The sequence below is a fragment of the Oryzias melastigma genome, linkage group LG11, assembly GCF_002922805.2.
Source record: "Oryzias melastigma strain HK-1 linkage group LG11, ASM292280v2, whole genome shotgun sequence".
Taxonomy (NCBI): domain Eukaryota; kingdom Metazoa; phylum Chordata; class Actinopteri; order Beloniformes; family Adrianichthyidae; genus Oryzias; species Oryzias melastigma.
The window spans coordinates 3,409,395-3,430,077 of record NC_050522.1 but is presented as its reverse complement, the minus strand read 5'-3'; the positions used below and the strand labels follow the sequence as shown (position 1 = coordinate 3,430,077).

General features: G+C 41.9%; 1 protein-coding gene across 4 annotated transcripts in view; it reads left to right on the top strand.

Moving 5' to 3' along the window:
* The window catches only part of trappc9 (trafficking protein particle complex 9), a 192,281-nt gene that overhangs the window by 15,158 nt on the left and 156,440 nt on the right, over nucleotides 1-20,683 (top strand). For all 4 annotated transcript variants that reach the window (XM_024257959.1, XM_024257960.1, XM_024257956.1 and 1 more), the window contains 4 exons: nucleotides 1,128-1,344; nucleotides 5,448-5,591; nucleotides 13,061-13,187; nucleotides 14,876-15,021. In XM_024257959.1, coding sequence (XP_024113727.1) covers nucleotides 1,128-1,344; nucleotides 5,448-5,591; nucleotides 13,061-13,187; nucleotides 14,876-15,021 — 634 coding nt within the window. The remainder of the gene's footprint in view (nucleotides 1-1,127; nucleotides 1,345-5,447; nucleotides 5,592-13,060; nucleotides 13,188-14,875; nucleotides 15,022-20,683) is intronic.

Sequence of the window (20,683 nt, the reverse complement as noted above, 5' to 3'; positions counted from 1 at the left end):
TTTGTTTAACGATCGTTTTTCTTTTTTTCACTGTTTTGATGTAGTTTATAAATAATAAGTTCCATATATGCGCATAAAACCACCAACCAAAGTTTCATCTTCGCCGCACTTTTCCAGCTTCAGCCTGATTTAGATGCAGCCGTCTGAGGAGCGCGAGACAAACTTCAATGAATGTTATTGTATTTTCATACAGATAAAAAGATCCACCTGTTCACTTGTTAGGATGGTTATTTATTTTAAATACCGCTGAACGCGCTTCTCACGTGCATCTGATCAGACTGTAACCTGGCCGCGCAGGTGAAGTAACGCTGCTGCGCGCGAGAGGGACACGCGCAGTTCTCCAGCGGCGTCACCCAAATGCTCCTTTTATCTCAACAAAAATGAATAAATGTAAGTAAATCCAAAAGGACCGCTGACAGAATCAAATGTTGGAATGGTTCTCCCTCAAAGGCTTCAATAATGACTTGTACAATTCTCCCGAGCCGCCGTTATTAAAGTAGAAGCTGTTTACATCCTGCAGTCTCGTGGTCGAGGCGTGGAAAGAGGCGGACGGTTGCAATAAACTCACTCCTGATTGGTGACAGTACTTCCTGTAGATTCCATGACTCAGCTATGACTCAGACCAATCGCTGAAGATGGGTTGCAAATGGCGATATCCGTTTCAGGAAGTGACGGTGAAAGCGGCGGCCTACTTGCCCCCCCCACCGCCCGGGCCGCGGAATAACTCCACACTGGCTGACCGGTCCACAGCCCCAAAAAGGTTGGGGACCACTGTTCTAGAGGATTGAGGTCCAGAGTCTGTCTGGATTACTCTATGATCTGTCTCTTCAGCCACTCTTTGGTTGCCTTGGCTGAATGTTTGGGGTCATGATGCTGTTGCAAGTTACATCCACCGCCTATTTTAATGTTCCTGGTGGAGGAAAACTAGGTTCTGGCTCAGGATTTGACATTTTTTTAAAGTACATTTCTTAATTTTCTTTGATTTTCTATCCCTCACTGTTCAAATGATTCTACCATTAGGATGACAGAGTGTCAATTTCTTAAGTAGTCAAGCTTAAAAAATGGCAAATACTTATTTCCTCCATTGTATATAAAAGAGAGCAAATATATTTCCATCTGATCCACAGTTGTCTGAAGAGGAGAAGATACAGCGCTACAGTATCCTGTCGGAGCTTTACGAACTGATCGGCTTCCATCGAAAGTCTGCATTTTTCAAGCGCGTGGCGGCCATGCAGTGTGTGGCCCCTACCATCCCCGAGCCAGGCTGGAGGGCCTGCTACAAGCTGCTGCTGGAGACCTTACCTGGATACAGCCTATCTCTCGACCCCAAGGACTTCACCAAAGGTGTGATCTGATGATTGAGTGGTGAAGGAGACATTGTCATGCTTCTCCTCCTCCGTGGTTCTCTTTGCTCAGACCAGAGTGAGGCCCCGGCTGACATGAGCTTATGTGAAGCTCTTTGGTGGGGGCCGTGTGATAAGCCTCCTGGCTCTGCAGACTGTTGACCTTTGCTGGGCACAGCTGCTTCGTGGTCAGCAGCAGCAATAAAAGGCAGAGCTGAGGCTGAATGGAGCAGCTCAGAGACGTCCATATTTTATCTGTGGATGGTGATTGGAGGCTTTGGGAGCAGATTTCTCACCGAGATGCTGTTAATCTTTGAATTTGTTTCCTTTATGAACACTGAATGAATCGCAGCTGTGAGAGCCCAGCCTGGAATTACCCACAATCCTCTTTATGTTGTATTCTCCACACAGGAAAGTTGGATCATCTGATGACATAAATTAATGATAAATCTCTTCGATTCTTGCTATTTCTAGTTAAAGCAATTTTCATTTAGTTTGTGGCTTTTCTTCATAAGACAAACTCGTTTTTTTTTTTTTTTTCGGGGCTGAACAGAATGAACTCTGGGCATTTTTTTGGAAGCCATTGGTCCTCAAGCATGAGTCACCTCTTGTCAGTTCGGCTGTGGATTAGGCAGCACTTATTATTGTTACCACACAGCTACATTAAATATGTGAACAAACAATACAATGCATTTCATTTCGAAACAATTTTATAATGGGATAAGCCGATTTGATTGACAACTTGCCTCAGACAGATCGATCTTGTTGGGTGCTAGGAATAGAAATCTATTCATGGATTAAGTCGATCAATCGCTAAACCCTTAGAATCATCATTGGTAAATTCTGGGAGTTCCATTGTCTCTGGTATACGAACCTTTAGAAGTCGAAGCCTTCAGGAATGCAGCGGCGAGTCAGGCTGAAATGTGGGTGGAGTCACAGGTCAACGCCACTGCCAGCTGCTTTCCAAGATTCTTGGCATTTTTGGTTTCCATGGCAGCAGAGCGTCATGCGTGTTCCTGATGTAGCCATGCCTGTGTTGTTGGGGGATAAGTCCCAACTCTTTGATGCAAATGTTTGTTTCAGAACCCTTACAAAAATGGTCCAAATGAAACCCTTGGAGACAAACTCAACCTTTCCCATGCCTCCATCAACCGAGGAAATAACATCACTGTGTCGGGAACTACCAAATGTGTGAGGATGGCCCACAAGCAGGGCACTTCCTGCTGCTTCATACTAGCATGATCCTGGAGCGAAGGAATGTTTAGATGAAAAAGGTTAAAAACCTTCAGGTGGTTCAGTTCTGCTTTATTCAGTTCATCCATGAGACTCTGGAGGAGGAAAACTGCAATTTAACCACAAACAATCCATATTTACTTCACTTTCAACACTAATACTGCAAAGGATTGTGAGATTGAATGTTGGTCTGTTTTTTTAAGAAAGGATGCTCCAGTGTTTAAAGGAGAGTCTGACAGAAAAGGAGAGGCTCGGTTACTGGGTTAGGATTCCTGGTCTTGGAGCTCAGACATGTTTCTGCAGTAAAACAGTCTTGACATCCATGGGTTGGTGGTGGAGGGGGGCAGCATCATATCTGGGGTGTTGTAGGAACACTGCTGTAACCAGAGCAGCATGTGCCTGGCGTGCTCTGGCCTAGTCTTTCTTCAGCATCCCTGTTGGAGAGATTTTGGCATGACACATCATGTCTGCTTTGTGTTCTCGTTTCCTTATAGAGAATCATCAGCTTCACTTCCCAGAAAATAGAAAGAGTTTTTAGCCCCCAGAGGTTTTATGTAAAGTAACCAGAGGGTGTTGGTCTCTCTTATCGTGAAAATGATCAGAGAGGAGCTTTAAGAAGCAGAAAAAGGAAATGGTCTTTTGAGTGAGGCATTATGTGGCGCTCAGTCTCTCCTCTTTTTGACCATCAATTCAATTCAATTCAATTCAATTTTATTTATATAGTCCAATATCACAAATTCAATTTGCCTCATTGGGCTTCATGCCTGTAGTTTTTACAGATGCACAGATGGAGTCATAAAATATGCACAATAGGTAAAAACTAAACAGACTATAAAGAACGGTCATCCCTGTCCTTAGACCCTCCCTCGCGGTAAGGAAAAACTCCTAAAAAAACCTGAGTCAGGAAAAAAGAAGAAACCTTAGGGATTCCCACATGAGGGAGAGATCCCATCCCAGGACGGACAGGCGATACCAGAACGGTTAAAGAAAAGTTAGCTGCTAAAACTGCATATATGAGTAGAGTTCATTCATATAGAGCTGAGGGACGAGTGATGATTAAGTCCATAGTCCAGATGAAGCAGAACTGCAGTCCACGACCAGGAGCAGGAGGACAGACGACCCACCAGGAATCACTTCCTCATCAACAGGCTCCCTTCAGCTCTAGTCTTTGTTTCACAGAGACATCTGTTCTAGCCTTGTTAGACTGTCAGAACATTTGTGTGAGTGTGCTTTACTGAGTTATGAGTTCAGCTCCTCTCCTGATGGAACGTGGTTTTTCTTGTCCCCTCACACGGCAGTTCAGAGGCTGCCTGAGGACTCTGTGTTTCCTGCGAGGGTTTGCATGACGCTGCAGCTGCTTCACTCAGGCAACGCACTCATTATCTTGGGTGCGTTTTAATTGGATTTCAAGGCACCTCCAGTTCAGGTCTGAAAATACCTCAAATTAAACCGTTTCTGTCTTCAAGCGAGAGCAGCTCCCTTAGAAAAATTCAGCGTGTCCTCTGGATTACTGTGGTGCAGATAAGTGCCGGATTTGGCAGACAGGTGGATGTCAGCTATTTTTAGCCTGGTTAGTGGGTGCAGTTTCTCACCAACGGTAGAAAGTGCTTATGAGGGGGAAAGCATGTGTTTGTTCAGACAGCTGAAGGAGTCGGGCCAGGTAAGAACCGCAGCAGGGATGTGCTGATAACCCTAAAGCAGCAAAGTGATGTCAGTTGGAACGCATCATCAAACGTCCCTCTCACTCTCATTTTCCTGTCCTCCACAGCAGGGATGGAAGGGTGGGGTTACTTCACTGACTGGATGGATGAGAGAACTAGCCTGAAACTGAGTTGGTTTATAAAAAAAGTCCACCATGAAGTATCACAAATAATTCACAGAAAAGTGTCTATTTGCTAGAAATAAACTGCATCCACTGCTGCTCTTTAGATGTCCCCTCCTGAGACCATGATCGGTCACTAGTAAGGGGCTCCACAATCTAACCTGCCAAATTCTAGTGCAAAGTCACTTGTTCTGGGAATTCCCCATTGACTGCATAGGCACTGGACAGCTCGGGACCCCTCCCCCCTTTCGTTCCAAACAGGAAGTACCCACGGGCTCCTAAAAGCCAAAATCCCATAGACTTCTACAGTATAGTATTACTTCACTGAACTGACTTCATTGTCTTGGAGCTGAAAGGAAGCTGTTTTCTGTGTGTGACATCACACTCGCTCAGTCCAGTTCTCTGATACAGCCAATTGGTTAGTCAAGGGTCTTGATGAGTAAGTGATGAAACTTTGGCTTAATTTTTTTGTTTTTTTTAACTCAACTTGTAAGTTAAATAAATTCCTTTTCAACAAGTGAAGTCAATATTATAAGCCCAAACTACAGAATAAACCAACCCTTTGTTGTTACTATGAAAACCACAGACACGTGTTTCATTTATCCTTTCATTCATCTTCTTTTGCCACTTTGTCCCTTTCAGGGTTGCGGGGGGGCCGGAGCCTAACCTGGCTGCTGATGGGGGTTTCATTTAGTTTCCAAAATAAAGAAACAAAATGATCTGTTGTGCCAGAACATTTTAGCCTCATACGTCACCGATGAGCTGCTCAGACAAAAAGAAACGCTAAAATAACCAGCAGAGAATGAACTTTACCTTACAGGTGGATGCGTTTGCATGTCTCTGTTTATGGTCATTTTACTATGAAGCCCTGGAATATTGGAATGATGGACTGCTGCTTAAGCAGACAAGAAATTCATACAGAAGTAAAGGTGACTTTCAGAATAAAACATTGGAAAAACTTGAGTGGTTTTGTTTTGTGTGAACAGCAGCAGATGTCAGCAGGGCGATTGGTCAGCCTTCAGCGTGTGAATGTTCTTGTCTCTTCTCAGGCACCCACAGAGGCTGGGCGGCTGTTCAGATGCGACTGCTGCACGAGTTGGTCTACGCTTCGCGCCGCATGGGCAACCCTGCACTGTCCGTCCGACACCTGTCCTTCCTGCTGCAGACCATGCTGGACTTCCTCTCTGATCAAGGTCAGCTCCCTAAAAAAGTCACACATTAAAATAGAGGTGACCAGACAGCTGCTCCTGTCCAGGTTCCTGAGGTGGGCGCTGAAGCAAAGCCTGCTGGAGGAAGTAGAGTAGAAGTCTTGACTCTGTGCAGCCAGAAGGTTATTACTACAGCAGAGTGATCCACATGATCCATAAGAGAGAGTCCAATGTTCGCTCATAAGAGAAACCTGAGGAAAAAAGTTATGCTATTGCACCTCTGATACTGCAGTGAGCTCTTTGTTTTCCTGTGTGTTGTGTGAGGTGAGTTTGTGTGGATGTTTGTCCAACACAGCAAAGCCTCATGTGAAGCTTTATCCAGTGATGATGAACACAAACACTTCAGTTTATCAAATTTACAATGCAAATATTTTAGAATCTGAATCAGAAAATCAGAAAAACTTTATTGGTCCCAGAGGGCAATTCATTTGTAGACTACCAGTGCAGTTTCTCACACACACAACACAGTCACATTAATGTGTCAGACCATCATAGTTATATGAGTGCTCCTTAGCTCCGTAACATCAGCATACAGCAATACATCACCTCAGCAATAATCTCAAAAAACACTTTTATCTAAGTTCAACAACGTAATTGCTGAGGGCACAAAAGACTGTGAAAAACGGTTGGTTTTTCGTGCCGGAGCATAAAATCGACGCCCTGAAGGCATCAAAACAAAGTCAGGAGTCAGAGGATGCTGGGGCACATGCAGGATGCTCTTGGCTTTCTTCAGCACCTGTTCCTTCCACAGAGAGGGAAGGTCCCTCAGTCTAACACCAATTATTTTAGAGCGGGTCTTGACAATTATTTTATTTTTTTAGCTCAGTCAGATGTTTCTTGTGGCATTTCTGGGCTTACCTGTATTTATACAGCACTTTTCCTGCTTTCAAGCAAAGTGTTTTCTGCAGTAACATAAATAACAGTAAGATAAAATAAATAAAAATGCATTAAACACATTAAAAATCCAGCACACATACACATCCTACAAGTACAATCAAAAAAGGTGTAAAATCAAATAAAAACATGTGGACATGTAAGAACCAAGTAAAAGATGAGTTTGAAGCTTTTTCTTAAAAACCTCCACAGTGGATGAAGCCCTCACATCCTCAGGCTGTTCCACAGGTGAGGTCCGCAGTGCTGAAATGTGGGCTCACCATGATGGGTTTTAGTTCTTACTTTTGGGAGCCCCAGCAGACCTGCACCTCTGGGAGGGTCATAAACTAAAAGTCAATCTGATAAAAATGAAGGTCCAATACCATGTACGGCCTTGTAAACCAATCAAAGAACCTTAAAATCGGCCCTAAAGCTGACTGGAAGCAAAGATTTCAGAATTGGAGTACTGTGCTCCTTCTTTCTGGTCCTGTTAAAAGGCCTGCAGCCGAGTTTTGGAGTAGCTGCAGCCGATTGATAGTTTTTTTAACACTAGAAAAAAGAGCATTGCAATTATCTATTCTAGATGTTTTAAAAGCATGATTGAGATTATTCTACTTGTAAGGTAATATTTCACCTGCGTACGCCTTGAAAACACCCATCTTTAATCCTCTGGACATTTTAAACCAGGTTTGGTGAGTGCAGCCACCTTCAGGCTTCGGGTCTGATCGTTGTGTGGTTCTGCTCATCTCGTTCATCTGTCATCTAATGCTTCTTCCTGGTGGATTTATATTGGACCAAATGTGTTTAAAATAAATGAGCAACTTCTTCTGTATCCAAGCAGCCCCATACCATCACACCTCCACCTCCATGCAGAGACAACTGAAACAGATGCTCAGAAGAAATGACTGCTAGTCTGTTGTCACATAGATTTCCTGTGGGTTCTTTATCTCTGCTGTCGGTAAATAAATGAGGAAACAAATTTATTTCATATTTTTTTATTACTGCACCATTGCAGACAGTTTTCAAACCAGTTTAAGAGAGAAAAACTCTTTCCTTGAAAAATTCCTCCCCTCATCATTCATGTTCTGTCACAGCCCCCACCTTACAACAATCATCTCAACACTGAACGCTCTTTTAAAAGCACAATCGAGCTGTCATACACACATTCAAAGCAAAAACACACTACAGCCTCCAACAAATATGAATATGTCTGCTTTACATGCATCCATGCACACCTCCCCACACACAAACATGCACATGCAGTTATGCACATTTACATACACACGTTTTGCACTTTTTTCTTTTTTCTTTTTTTTTTTACTTGTCCTGTCCAACAGCTGAGCCAACAGATGTGGGCTGAGAGCTTCTTGTGTTGGGCAGATTTTACTGTCACAACAGGGATTTATTCAGTATAAACCCCTGTTGTATTTAATGCTAAACTTTATTTATCTTGATCAGTTTGTATCTTTTTTTTTGGGCCGGACGGAAAAGAAGAGGGAGGTAGGGGGGGTAAAAGAGGGGGGTTTAGAAAAAAAAAGATGGTAACAGAGGGAAACGACTTCATAAAACATCCTGGTCTAAATAATAAACTAGAATGGGCGGGGCGTGTCTACACACACACACTCTGTAGTTACACACACACCTGTTGGTTGAGATAGCCTCCACATTTAAACTAGTCAGAATGTACACAATATAACTGCAGCTCACACACTTAATCGTACAAACAGACACAAAGCCTTTCATTCTGTCACACATACTATTAGTGCAAAGGTGAGCTGACACCTGTGCTCAGGTGAGTCTTTATGTTTTGCTAAGATGGATGATAATAGAATGTAGAAAGGGGGAGAGCGCCCGGTTATCGACAAAGACCCCCCGCCGGGGCAGCAGCAGCAGCAGCCCAGACCCCCCAACACCCATTAGGGGGCCGTGGAGAGAATCCGCCCACCGGGGAATCCAAACACCCAGACCAAGGCACGCGGGGCCGCCACAGAGGCCCCCCACACCCAAGAGCAGGAAGGCACAGGAACACAGAGAGCGAGGACTAGTTCTCGAGAGCAAGGACCGGATTCCGCACCACCGAGACCTGGACACCCCCAGGCTCCGATGTAGTTTGATCCTCTGCTAGATCTTAAATCTCGGGGATCCCACTCCCAGCGTGGGGAGGAGACTGCCGGGCCCAGGAGACCGGCACCCAAGAGACTAGACCACCAGGCCGAGGTTCCCCGCCCCCCCGCCAGGGATGGGGTAGGGGACAGAAGGTCGAAGGTCCCACCTTCCTTGTGTGATGCATGCGTGTTTGTTTGTTAGAGTGTATATTTGTGGTGTTAGAGGTGTGTGTACTAAAGGTGCAGTTAAAATTGGTGAGAAGGCCTTAACAGGGCATCTCCTGATTTCTCGCAGATCAATCAGCAGCTTTTCCTCAATTTTGTTATCCCATATATCATCCTCAACTGAAGAAAACAATTAGATGCATTTCATTAAAGAAAATATAATTTAACATGCAGTTTCCATTTTTGCTGATTTTAAATTATAATATAAAACACTTTTTAATTAATATTTATATTCAATTATCATTAACAATGAAGATGAGAGGCAACAGAGAAAAGACACGGAGTCATCCAAGAGTCCATGCAGGCTTTTTTAAAGCTTCTGTGTTTTAATTTTGTCTGTGAAAAGCTGTGATTGTGCCTCACAGTTGCTGCTCTCACTGTTGAGAAAATGCAAACTCAAATGAAAGCCAACTTTTCTCCCCTTTTCTGCTCTTGTTTTTAGCCAGTTATGGTCCTTAGGTTCAGAGGCACAGATGTCCTGTAGTCTGTGTTCGCTTCATGGTCTGGAACATTCAAATATGCCCTCATGATGCACTGTCAGCAGATGAAAGTAAATCAGGGATCTACTGCCTATGAGAAGAAAGCTGACCTTTTTCTCCAGAGTGGATCTTTCTGTAACAAACACCAGTTGGGTTTCGCCTCAATGTGGAGCTGCCATTCAATCATAAACTCAGAACAGTTAAACATTTCAGGTTATTGTTTATTTCAAAATATAGTTCTACACGTGATAAATACTGAAAGACCACAGATTAAAGCGCAGGCTTAAAATCCTGGAGCCAGAAGGTGACAGCAGGGAACATGCAATTTGTTGTTATCATCTATCCCATCATTTATCTACTGAAAAAACAATTATTTTTCCCCCATGAAGTTTTCTTTTAGTTTGGATTCTATCCATTAATTTTCTTAAAGATTTTCAAAGCTTCGTTTGGAAATGATCATTTAAAGGATCAATTACATAAAAAGTCTATGTAGAAACGCACGTGTCAGGCTTTCATGTTTAAAACTTGTGTTCATGCTACGCAAGTTTTTATGACTGTTTTCAGGCTACAGAATACACAGCCTTTGAATGCAATTTCAACCAGTTGAACTTTGACCTATCGGGACTCAGATTTGGTAATGCCACACCATTTAAAATTCGATCATGGAAGTGAAATACATTCCGTAGTTGTAGGTTGTGCCCATCCAGAATTTTTTGACACCAAGTCTTACATGTATCGCAGACGGATCTGGCCCACCACCTCTATTAATTTGATGTCTATTATGCTATTAGCCCAATGTTATCTTGGGCTTATTTCTAGCTTGTATAATTTTGACAAAATATATTTTTACTAAAAGTAAAATTTTGAAAGTCATTTAAGGTTTGAATTGATTTTTTTCTTCTATATTCCTACCCGTTTTTATTCATAGGAATTAAAATAATACGCTTTTAAAGTTTTAAAAATGTAGTTTTAGAGTGTTCAATAAATGTTTCTCCTGTTCGGTGTGCTTTGGATTTGGGCCCCTTGTGCGACTCAGTTTGACACCCCTGATGTATTGGAATAGAGCCGTGAAAGAAAAAGCTTGGAGCAACATTCACCAGATGTGTACCGCTTCGACATTTTACTCCCTGCCGACTTTGCCTTCCAACCGCATGAGGCGGACATTTGCTAGGAAAGGGAAGGAAAAAAAAAGGAACCCCCTCCCTGCTTGTCCAGTGTGAACTCCATGGGCTAAACCAGGGGTGCCAAACTCCAGGCCTCAAAGCCTGCTGTGTCTGCATGATCCAAGACTTACTCATGACTGATTACCTGCTTCAGGTGTGTCCAGCCAATTGGAGAATGCCAGAACGGGCTATGTTTAAAAACATGCTGGAATGCGCCCCTCGAGGATTGAAGTTTGATACATGTGAGCAACAAAAAGTTAAGTGTTTGCTGCATAATAAGCTGTAACTGAATTATTGAAATACTACTTGAATCAAGAGTAAAGGTTTTTAGGTGCAAATAAGACTGTTTTTCTTCATAGTGTCCATTTTCTCCCTCCAAGTGCTTGTAAAAGTCCTGACAAGCCAACAGCAGCGATGACTGACCTCAGAAACAAAGAACAGCAGCAGCGCAGGAAACTCTATAAGCATCGGTTGTGTCTGTTCACCAAAGCGCTGCGTTCACACATGTTAATAAAGTTGTAATCTTTGTTACGGCTGCTGTCCAGAGATTCTGTTGACCTGAAAGACGCTGCAGAGCTTTTCTCATTACTGCAGGTTATGATTGCTCCTCATTTAAATGCTAATAATGTTGTCTACCTTAATGGTGGCTTTTGCAGCTTTTGGGTGTAATACACATTTTCATCATCAACTCTAGTGACTTTGAAACAAATTCCTATTAATGGTTTCTGCTCCAAAATTACATTTTTTTTTCCTGTGTTGTGGAGCAGACATGAATCTGGGTGGGAGGTCTGCAGCTCAAACCCAAGTCGGTATCTCAACATCTGTCATTTAGTGTCCTGGGATTTAAACATGTGCAGTGGCGCTGTGTCTCTGATCTGCTGCAGAGATTTTTCTAATAGACTATTAGGTAAAGCTTCTCTGATGGGAAAATTAATGATTTTATTCAAAATGTCATCTGGATCCACAAGACAGCACCCTGAACTTTTTTTTTCAAGGATTTTTTATCTTCACTGGTGTCCGTGGCAGACATAAAATCCTGTGGACCTTTGTTATGTAAAGATCACACTTCAGTATAAGGGTGGGGTCACCTGGACCCCAGAAGATAGAAGGGTTAAAGGCTATTATCTTCAGAGGAACATTACTATGGGATGTCTTGAGATTGAGTCACCGTTTTTGGATTTAATGCTTTTTCTGAGAAGACAATATGTCCAAATGCATGACAGACTTCCACACAATTTCACCTAGATGAACAAGATTTTTTATCAACATATTATTTTATAGCTTTTATTTTATTAAAACTAAGACTAAAAGCTGAAAGAATGTGAAAGAGATCTTAATGTACATTTAATGCCCACAAAAGAAGGCCTTTTCTGCCAAACACCACCTTATTGCCAATCTACAGGTATCAGCATTTTAGTTTTGACAGGTTACTGACTTAAACCATGTTTCAATCACTGACAGTAAAAGATGGACCAGTGCTGTTGACGAAGTTTAAGTTCAACCCAAATACAGACCAAAGAATGTTCAGAGAAATCACTTCAATCAGGAGAAACATCTCAGACTCTACAAACCTCAGTTTACATTTAAATGTTGATTAAAAGAAAGATGGTAAAACTAGAGAAAGAATGAGCTGTTTCTTTACATTATTTAGAAAACAACATCATCATGAAGCTTCAAAAAATACTCCACATCTTTGCATGTCTTTGGGAAGGAAGTCAGAAACGTTCTGCTTTTCTGTAGGTTTTAAACCTGTAAGTCACTTTGAAGGAAAACATCTGCTGAATATCAGTGAAATCATGGATCGGATCCCATGTAGCCTAAATGAGGAACAATGCTATGGCCAGAAATAGCCTCCAGACTTCTGTAGTGACGTCGTCTCTGACATCAAGGTTGTGTTTGTGTCGTTTACTGAGTAGGAGTCTGTCAGTGGTCTGGAGAAGGGGTTATCCTCTGAGTCTGCATCCTCTGCTCTGGAGCCGTCCATCAGCACACAGCAAACAGGCAAAAACAAACGTGTGATCCATCACACATGCTTTCCAACACATTCGCCACTGATCTAACTCTCCATTCATCTCTGACTCTCATTTTTACTTTGCCTCTGCTGCTCATTTTGTCTCCCGTCACCAACTCTTTCATCGCCTCCACACTCTTACATAGTTTCAGTTGCCAAGTCTTCCTGCAGAGAGAACAAAGATCAAGTGTTCATGCCATAAAGGGTGTTATGGGTGAATTTAAAATCATGGAAAAAAACGAACAATGCCATTTTATCACCACAAAACCTGCTGTCCTTCAACCTCCCAATGAGACTCTGTAAACTTCCAGATCTGAATCTCATTTTTGTCTGTTAATGACCTTAACCGCTGATGGACACACTTAAATCCTGCAGAGCCAAAGCAAATGATATGGCTGGCTGAACAGTAATGTTCTCTGAAAAGGTATTGATGATACAATAAAAGTGAAGGTGGAAGCTCACATCTCTGAGAAAGGGACACCCGACACATCAATAATCTGCAGTTTGTTTATTTCCTGCACGATTATGAATCATCTCAGCTCAACGAGCTGCTTGTCTGAACACTGGGCTTGAAGCGCTTTATTACTCTCCTTCACAGAAAAGAAGGAGGTGACCCAGAGTCTGGAGAACTACACCTCCAAGTGTCCGGGTGGAATGGAGGTCATCACTCTTCCGGATGGTCTGACGCTGCCTCCTGTGCCTTTCACCAAGCTTCCCATTGTCCGGTAAGACTCCTCACCGTCCTGCTTGATTCTGTTTTCCATTTTGCTATTCCAGACAAAACCCAGAGGCCCTCTTTGACTTTTGGAGCCAATTCAGTGCTGTCTTATTTCCAAAATTGCCCTCTCTGTATGCAGTGCAAGATTTGAGTGTAATTTCTTATGCAGATAAGCAGCATTTAAATATATGGACTTGATTTTAGTATCAAATCATCTTTTTAATTTGTTAGGTTTTAATTCTCTGGCTGCACAGTTTTCTGACCATTATTGTTCCCAGAACTAAAACCTGAAGTTTCTGTCAAAAAAGAGAGTTCTGGAATTTTCATCATTTTTCTGAGGGATGGGTGTTCCAAAAGCAAAGCCTGCTTAGGTAAGCGATAAGACCCCAGCCCAGCCTAATCTTTTGAAGAATAATAAACAAATAAATCAAACTAAACAGTTTTCTTAAATTCAAGACGATTACATTTTGTGGCACAGGCCCCCTCACACCTGACGGTAAATAAGGCTGGTTTCCGATCAGGGTTTTCCTCTGTCAGGTCGTGACTTTTATGTACAGAAACATGGAGGAAGGTTTGTCTTTAGCCTCAGACTCCATCTCTGCTGTTTGCAGATGATGTTGCTCTTCTGATTTCTTCTGTATGACCTCCAACTTTCTGCTGGATTTCTGTTGCAGCAGGATGGATCCGAATCTGAGAATATGATTCCTCATTGGTCCATCTATGCCCACCCAGCCATGACCATAAGCTGCTGACCAGCAGTACAGACCACAGATACAATGATCTTCCTCTGGGGGGAGATGGGAGTACCCTGCCTGTGTCTGGACCTGCTCTTGCAGTCCTCCACACCATTTTTCATTAGTTATCTTAGTGTTTCCCAAAGTTTTGAACAGACTCTTTCCTCTTCTGTGCTTTAGTTTTTGCTGGGGTGGGAACATTTAATAAGCATTACTATAAATCTCTGTCTCTGTGTTACACAACTCATGAATATTCATCATGAATTCCAGTCTTATGCACACATAAGCATTTTTTACTAAACCTGTACAAGGAACACTGTTAGTAGTTTTTTTGTTTACTTTTACTTCAATAATGATGAAAATTCTGTAAAAAAAAAAAAAAAGTTTCATTTCATGCAACAAAACTTAGATTAGTCGCATTTCTTTCTTTCTTTCGTCCTTTGGTTAAACCTCAGTCAGGTAACACAGGAGAAACAACAGAAACCAGAACAACACAAGCACACTTGTGTTCCACAAAGACAACTCCCTGTCTGGATGAAGTCGACAGTCTAATGCTGGAATTTTATTCTGTTCAAATGTCTTATAAAAGCACTGGGGTTCATTTGGTTTTTCTTGTTAGAGCAACACGTATGAGTGCCAACAGCTCATATCTGTTTCAGAACACCCAACTTTGATGATCTTTACTGTTAATGTAGAGGTTCCCCATTGAGTCACATAGGTTACGTTTTACTTTGTTACAGGAAAATGATTTAGATTTGATCTGTGATGACCATAAGGAGTGTGCTGATTGTTTCTTGTGGACAGATTTTTCTTTCACTGAAAACTCATTGATATTTTACTAGGACCTTTTTACATAAACTGAGTACCAACTCAACCCTGAGTTTATGTGTTGAATAGACTTATTAAATGTAATGGTTTTAAAATTTAAACTCATGTCCCCTTTGTTCAATATCGACTTCAGATCCGTGAAGCTTCTCAACCTGCCCATCAGTCTGCAGCCGCACAAAGTGAAAGGTCTGCTGGAGGGCAATTTATCCAACGCCAGCCCCTTCATCTACTCACCAATACTCATGCAGAGCAGAGGAGAGGAGCGCTGCAAGAAGATAGGTGAGCAACTCTCCTGCTGATCCAAACATGGCTGCTGGGCAGCACTTTAGCTGCTGCATCTGAACTTGATCACAGTTTGTTCCACATCAAAGAGACTCGTTGCTTCAGTCTGGAGTTAGAAACAGTCGATCTTTTGTTAGATCGTTAGGACACACAGATGAAAAAGGAACATCAAATGCTCCAGTTTCTTTTGAAACATTTTTTTCTGAAGGTGCTGAATCTGCGGTGTCTACAGTTAACAGGAAGCAGTGATGGCGTGTGATTATGTAAAAATAAAATAAGACCTTTTTCCCCTTTCTTTTTTTAAATGTCTCGATGAGGCCGACCTGGCAGCCCCTGCGAAGCCATAGCCACTGAAAATGGCCCAAAGTCGAGTTCCAGATTGGCAGACGCCACGTGGTGACCTGTCGAGCTTCAGATATTTAAATTTTTGGCTATGCTGCCCAATTCGTGCCCGTCGCTCAAATTGCGCTGCAGGACTTCAAACCACCTCATGTCGCATTTGTTCCATGGACTTAACATTGGAACTGGCTGCCTCCGCCGCACAAATCGTGTTCAGTGTGAATGCACCTTTACTCAGCAGCCTCTCAGTCCATGGTAATGCAAAACACACCTGACTGTAGACACTGACACCCACATTCCATCAGCTCCTAATTCTTGGCAGATTTGATTTTTGGGGGTTCTCGATTGATTCTTGAACATTCTGACCAATTTTCTCTCAGCAGCAGGTGAAGTTTGTGTTTTCTTTCCAGTCATGGACTGTTTCATAACAGTCTCCCGAAACATTCAAACAGGTTGAAGTCTGAAATTCAGAAAAATGACCAGCAGGGCTGCAAAAACAAACTCAATTTAATAAATATTCTTCCAGGTACCATTAGCAAGTTTCAGTATAATCAAATTAAGAGTTTAAACAAAAAGTTCCCTGTTGTCATCCGCTTTATTTTTACAAAGACGTGTTTGCACTGTTGCTCTTGTGAAGTGCAGCTGCTTTGAAATGGCTCCAAGTGACTTTTCTGACCCTTTCAAGTCAATCATTTGCTTTTTTAGATCCATGCTAAGCTCATTTGACTTTCCCATTGTAGGTTTTGTGGGCATTTGTATGCAATGAGCCCTATTTAAATGGCCTCAGAGAATTCATTAAGTCATAAAATAACCAAACTTCATGATTGTTTTTTTTGTGATATAGAAGTATTTGCTCCGATCTCTATCAGAGAAAAATCAGAACTGTAAAAATAAATAGAAATTAAATATAGCCGTGACATTCTGTTCTTTACTAGTGTATGTAAACTTCTGACCACAACTGTAACAGCCTCCTCGCTCACACTGTCCTCCTCATTTCAGCTTTTCTGTTGATTTTTAATATGTCATAAGTTTATGAGTAAACATCTGATGTCTTTGGTTTCTTTATGTTAAACAACATTTCTACAGTCATTTCACACAAAATTCTTACAAAAATCTAATTTGGTCCATCCTAGCCCAATATATTGAGTCATCATGGTGAAGGATTTTGGGCTCAATTCAAAGCAGATTCATCGTTTAGGTTGTAAAAAAAAAACATTGAAAGTTTTATTAGTTGAGCTAGTTTGCACCACTTAGTACTGCATGTTCAAGGGACCACTTCCAATGCAAATTCCTTGTAAAAACACATGAACACATGATTTGGGCTTCCAAGTTCAACATTTTTTCTCAAGTTTTTATGACTGTTTTCAAGCTCTATGTACAAAATCTGTGGCCATTAGAAGCACACCACAAGTTAAACAGCCAAACTTTGACCAATCTAGGACTTGGATTTAGTAGTGACGTGTGGATGATGTCCCCTTTAATTCACTGAAGTACCACCCGTTTGTAAATTGATCATGAAGGAAGAAATAATTGCAGTTTGTACAGACAGAATTCTGTTGTTTTGTTTCCACTGAGTGGTCCGCTACTGTCCGGTTTGATAGGGTATTTTGAGCGTTTCTCTTGTAAAATGGACCCATTAAACAGTTCTGACCTGTACCTCTTGAGGGCCCATCTGTTGTAGCTCCATAGAAAAATAGAATGTGATGGTGGGGGCGGAGCCGCTGTTGCCAGCCGTTGAAGTGATGATGACATTAGAGTAAATTCCTGTTTTACACGATGTACGAAAAGTAAAGCAAGAAAAAGACGAGCTGCTGGATGATCTCCATTGTTGTTGCTTTTCTAGTCGTCTCACTTCAGTGACACAATGGCACGCTAGCGGTCTACACCACGCATGTGACGTGATAGCAAAACCCTCAGAGCTGCAAAATGCCATTTTTTTCTCAGTGAAACGGCTGATCAAAGCTGCAAAATGTCGTTTTTTTTAACCCAGCAAAATGGGTTGATAAAAGAGAGAAAAAATGGAAAAAGGTTACAAGCTTAAAACTATATATTTTTTTGCAACCGGCTCCAGCAATGGGAGGGACTTCTGGCTATTAATTTTCTGGCGCCATTTTTTTTCTTTGTAGCCAGATTCTCTTGGAATTAACTGGACCGTCTCGCACCGGCCCTTACCAGACCGGACTATCAGTGGAAACGAGGCTTATGACACCAAGTCTTTCATATATCGGAACAGAGTTGTGAAAGAAAAAGTCTGGAGCAAGATTTGCCCACTTCACCATTTCACACCAAGCCTCTTCCAACTGTAGCCTGAATGTGGTAGTAAAGAGTAGAAAAATTAAAATTAGAAGAAGCCCCCCCCTGCCTGTCCAGTGTGAACACCATGGGCTAAATGCGCGTTCCAGAACCTGCGTCAAATGCCAGTATGTCTGTAGCTTTACAGTGAACTTTTTCTGGTTTCCTTCAGAGTTTTGGTCAAAAGTGTCCCTCCCGTGTTAAAGACATGTTTTAGGTGTTTTGGGTTCAGAACAGGAAATCTGTCCACTCAGTATTAATGCTGAACCTCCTTGACTGGAATGAGCTGACTCTGTGGTTTGCAGTTTTTCTCATCGTACTTTTAGATTTTAGATGATGTACTGTGAATACATCAGTTGTCCTGAGCCATACTGCATTGTGGGAGTCCTAGCAGTTTGGATTATTTGAAATCTCTCCACAGAAAGGTGTGGAAGTTCCAGTCTTGTTAAAACATTGTTTTCTGCTGCAATACCCCAGACATTTACATTATTCTTTCTTTTCCTCCACCATCCATCTAAACGTGGCTGCAGACCCAACTCAGACAGGATCATTCGTCATCTCACCTCCAATGCTGCTCAGGAAGACATCCACAACAAAATCTCTCCATTGTTCAGCCTCCTGGCTTCCTTAGTCTAATTGGTCACCTGTAGGACAGCCCCGCTTTAGTCCCCAGGAACTCGTCAAGCTATTAGGATGAGTTAACAAAAGCAAAAAGAGAGGCTCGCCTGTGAAAACATCCAAACAAAGGTTTGTGGCTTCAGGATCTACTGCACCTCCAGGAGGACACAGAACTGGCACAATGAAGAAGTCTGTGTAAAGAAGAACTGCAGCACAAACAAGTAAACTAGCTCTCCAAAATCAACATTCTAATTGTATGGAATGGTTAAAGAAGGGTTTGAATGACTTTGCCATGCTGTATTCACTTGTTTTACAATGGCTTGGTCCATTTCAGAGGACCCTCGGCAGAAAGCCATCTGAGGGGACTCTCCATGAGCTCCTGCTAGAACCCGCTTTAACCTCACTGATCACCTAGATGAGGTGACTTCAGCTCCTAAGGGACTGTACACGCCTGATCCAGTGAGGGTAGAATTTGAGAACTTATAATAAACACTTATGGATTTAAGCTTTTATTTTGTAGGAGCTTTTTAAATGCAGAAAAGAAGCCCTTCCTCTGAGCTTTCAAAGCTGAACTTTAGACTGAAATGAAGAGATGTGGCTTTACTTTTTAAAAGCAACGTGAAGTTTATTAAACTGAAATGCCAAAGCTGAAAGGATTTTTCCTTTAAAGTGATTTTCTGCATTTGTTTGTTTACTGAAGCAAAGCTCTCTTACGGAAGTTATTTCACTGGTAATAAACCTGAAACTATTGCATTCTGAAGAAGATCCCAGGTGGGGTTTAGTCGGATGGAGCACTTTGAAAGTATAACTTGGATAGTTTGGCTTCTTAAATTTCTCAGCGCTGATGAGTTTTTCTCCCCAAAGAAGATTCCTCTGGCTGTGCTGCTGCTCCTTCTCCCGGCGCTGCGTTTGCAGGTTTTTTCACTCTAGGAATTCATCTTGCTGCTAATTTTGGGGTATATTTCTCTGCAGGGCGTCGAAACTCCAGTCAACTTCCTCAGTTTGTTCCCTCCTCTATGAATTATGATATTCATGTTGTGTCGAAGAATGCTAGACAACATAATTTTCCCTTTTCAAGGGAAAGCGGCAGTATTTAAGGAATCAGAGGAGCTCTGAGCGAGGACGTTCATTATTGCTGTGCATGTCGGGGTTTCACACAGCGGAGAGCTGAGCTGAATGTTAATGTCCTCCTGACGAGTTAAGGAAGAAGCAGCACAAATAAAATAGCTGCAATACTCTTTGTTCTCATATTTTCTGAGGTGCATTTCACGCTTAATTGGCTGACTGTTGGAGCGCGCCCGCGAGCCACGCCCGAGGAGGGATGTAGCATTCCGACAGTCATGTTATAGATACCTTTCTTTTGACTAGCTTAATTTCCCAAGGTGCTGGGCTGCAGTTTGCCCTCCATAAATCTCTGCTCTTGCCATGATCTGGGGGGGATTCTAAGGCCCTATTTTGCAAACCCGTTTACAGTAATGGACTTTTAAAGATGTTAGCATGTGGAAGGGTGGAAGTTGGAGATGGGACCAAGACGAGGCTTTAAAAGATGTCAAACTTTCAGTCTCTGTCACCATTAGTGAAACTGTGCCCCTGAGTGTTGATTTGTCCCTTTAGTAAAGTGCTGACATACAGTATGTCCACAGGTCTTGGTGTTTTGTAATTCTCATCTTACTGTTCAGTTGTTTTTTTTTTAAAGGAGGAATTTTCTGCTGAAAAGGATAAGGAACTTTCAGATGATCCATCAGGACTGTTGGATCTGCTCTGAAGGTTTTCAGCTTTCTGATTAAAAGTTTATAAACTCTGGTTTCTAGAAATAAAACAAAACCTGATTATAATTGTACAGAAAAAATCCTTTTTAGCAATGTTTTCTTGAGAGAAACATAGTAATGTCAAGGCAAGGCAAGTTTATTTGTATAGCACATTTCATGTACAGAAACAATTTAAAATGCTTTACATAAAACATTAAAAGAAACAATAAAAAGAAATAGTAAAAATGTGATCATATGATCAGATTTTAATTTAAAACAAGCATAGATAAACAGTGTGGACGTAAACTTTTGAATACATATTAATCAAATGCAGCTGAGAGCAGGTGAGTCTTTAACCTGGATTTAAATACACTGAGTGTTTCAGCAGACAACACGGTCTCAGTAAAATGGGTTCATATTCCACGACTTTGCACTCTGAAATACCGTGTATAATATACGCCAAACACGGTTTTTGCGTGCATATGATGCGTAATGGTAGAGAATGGGTTGCGCTGGACGTACATAATCCACGACTTTTTAGGTTTGGTTTTGATCACGTGGTCAGAAATCCTCCGTCTCTTTTCTAAATGACGTTGTTCCTGGTTAAGGTTAGGATTACGGTTATGGTTAGGGTTAGAAAAGCAAATTGTTCGTTTGTGGGG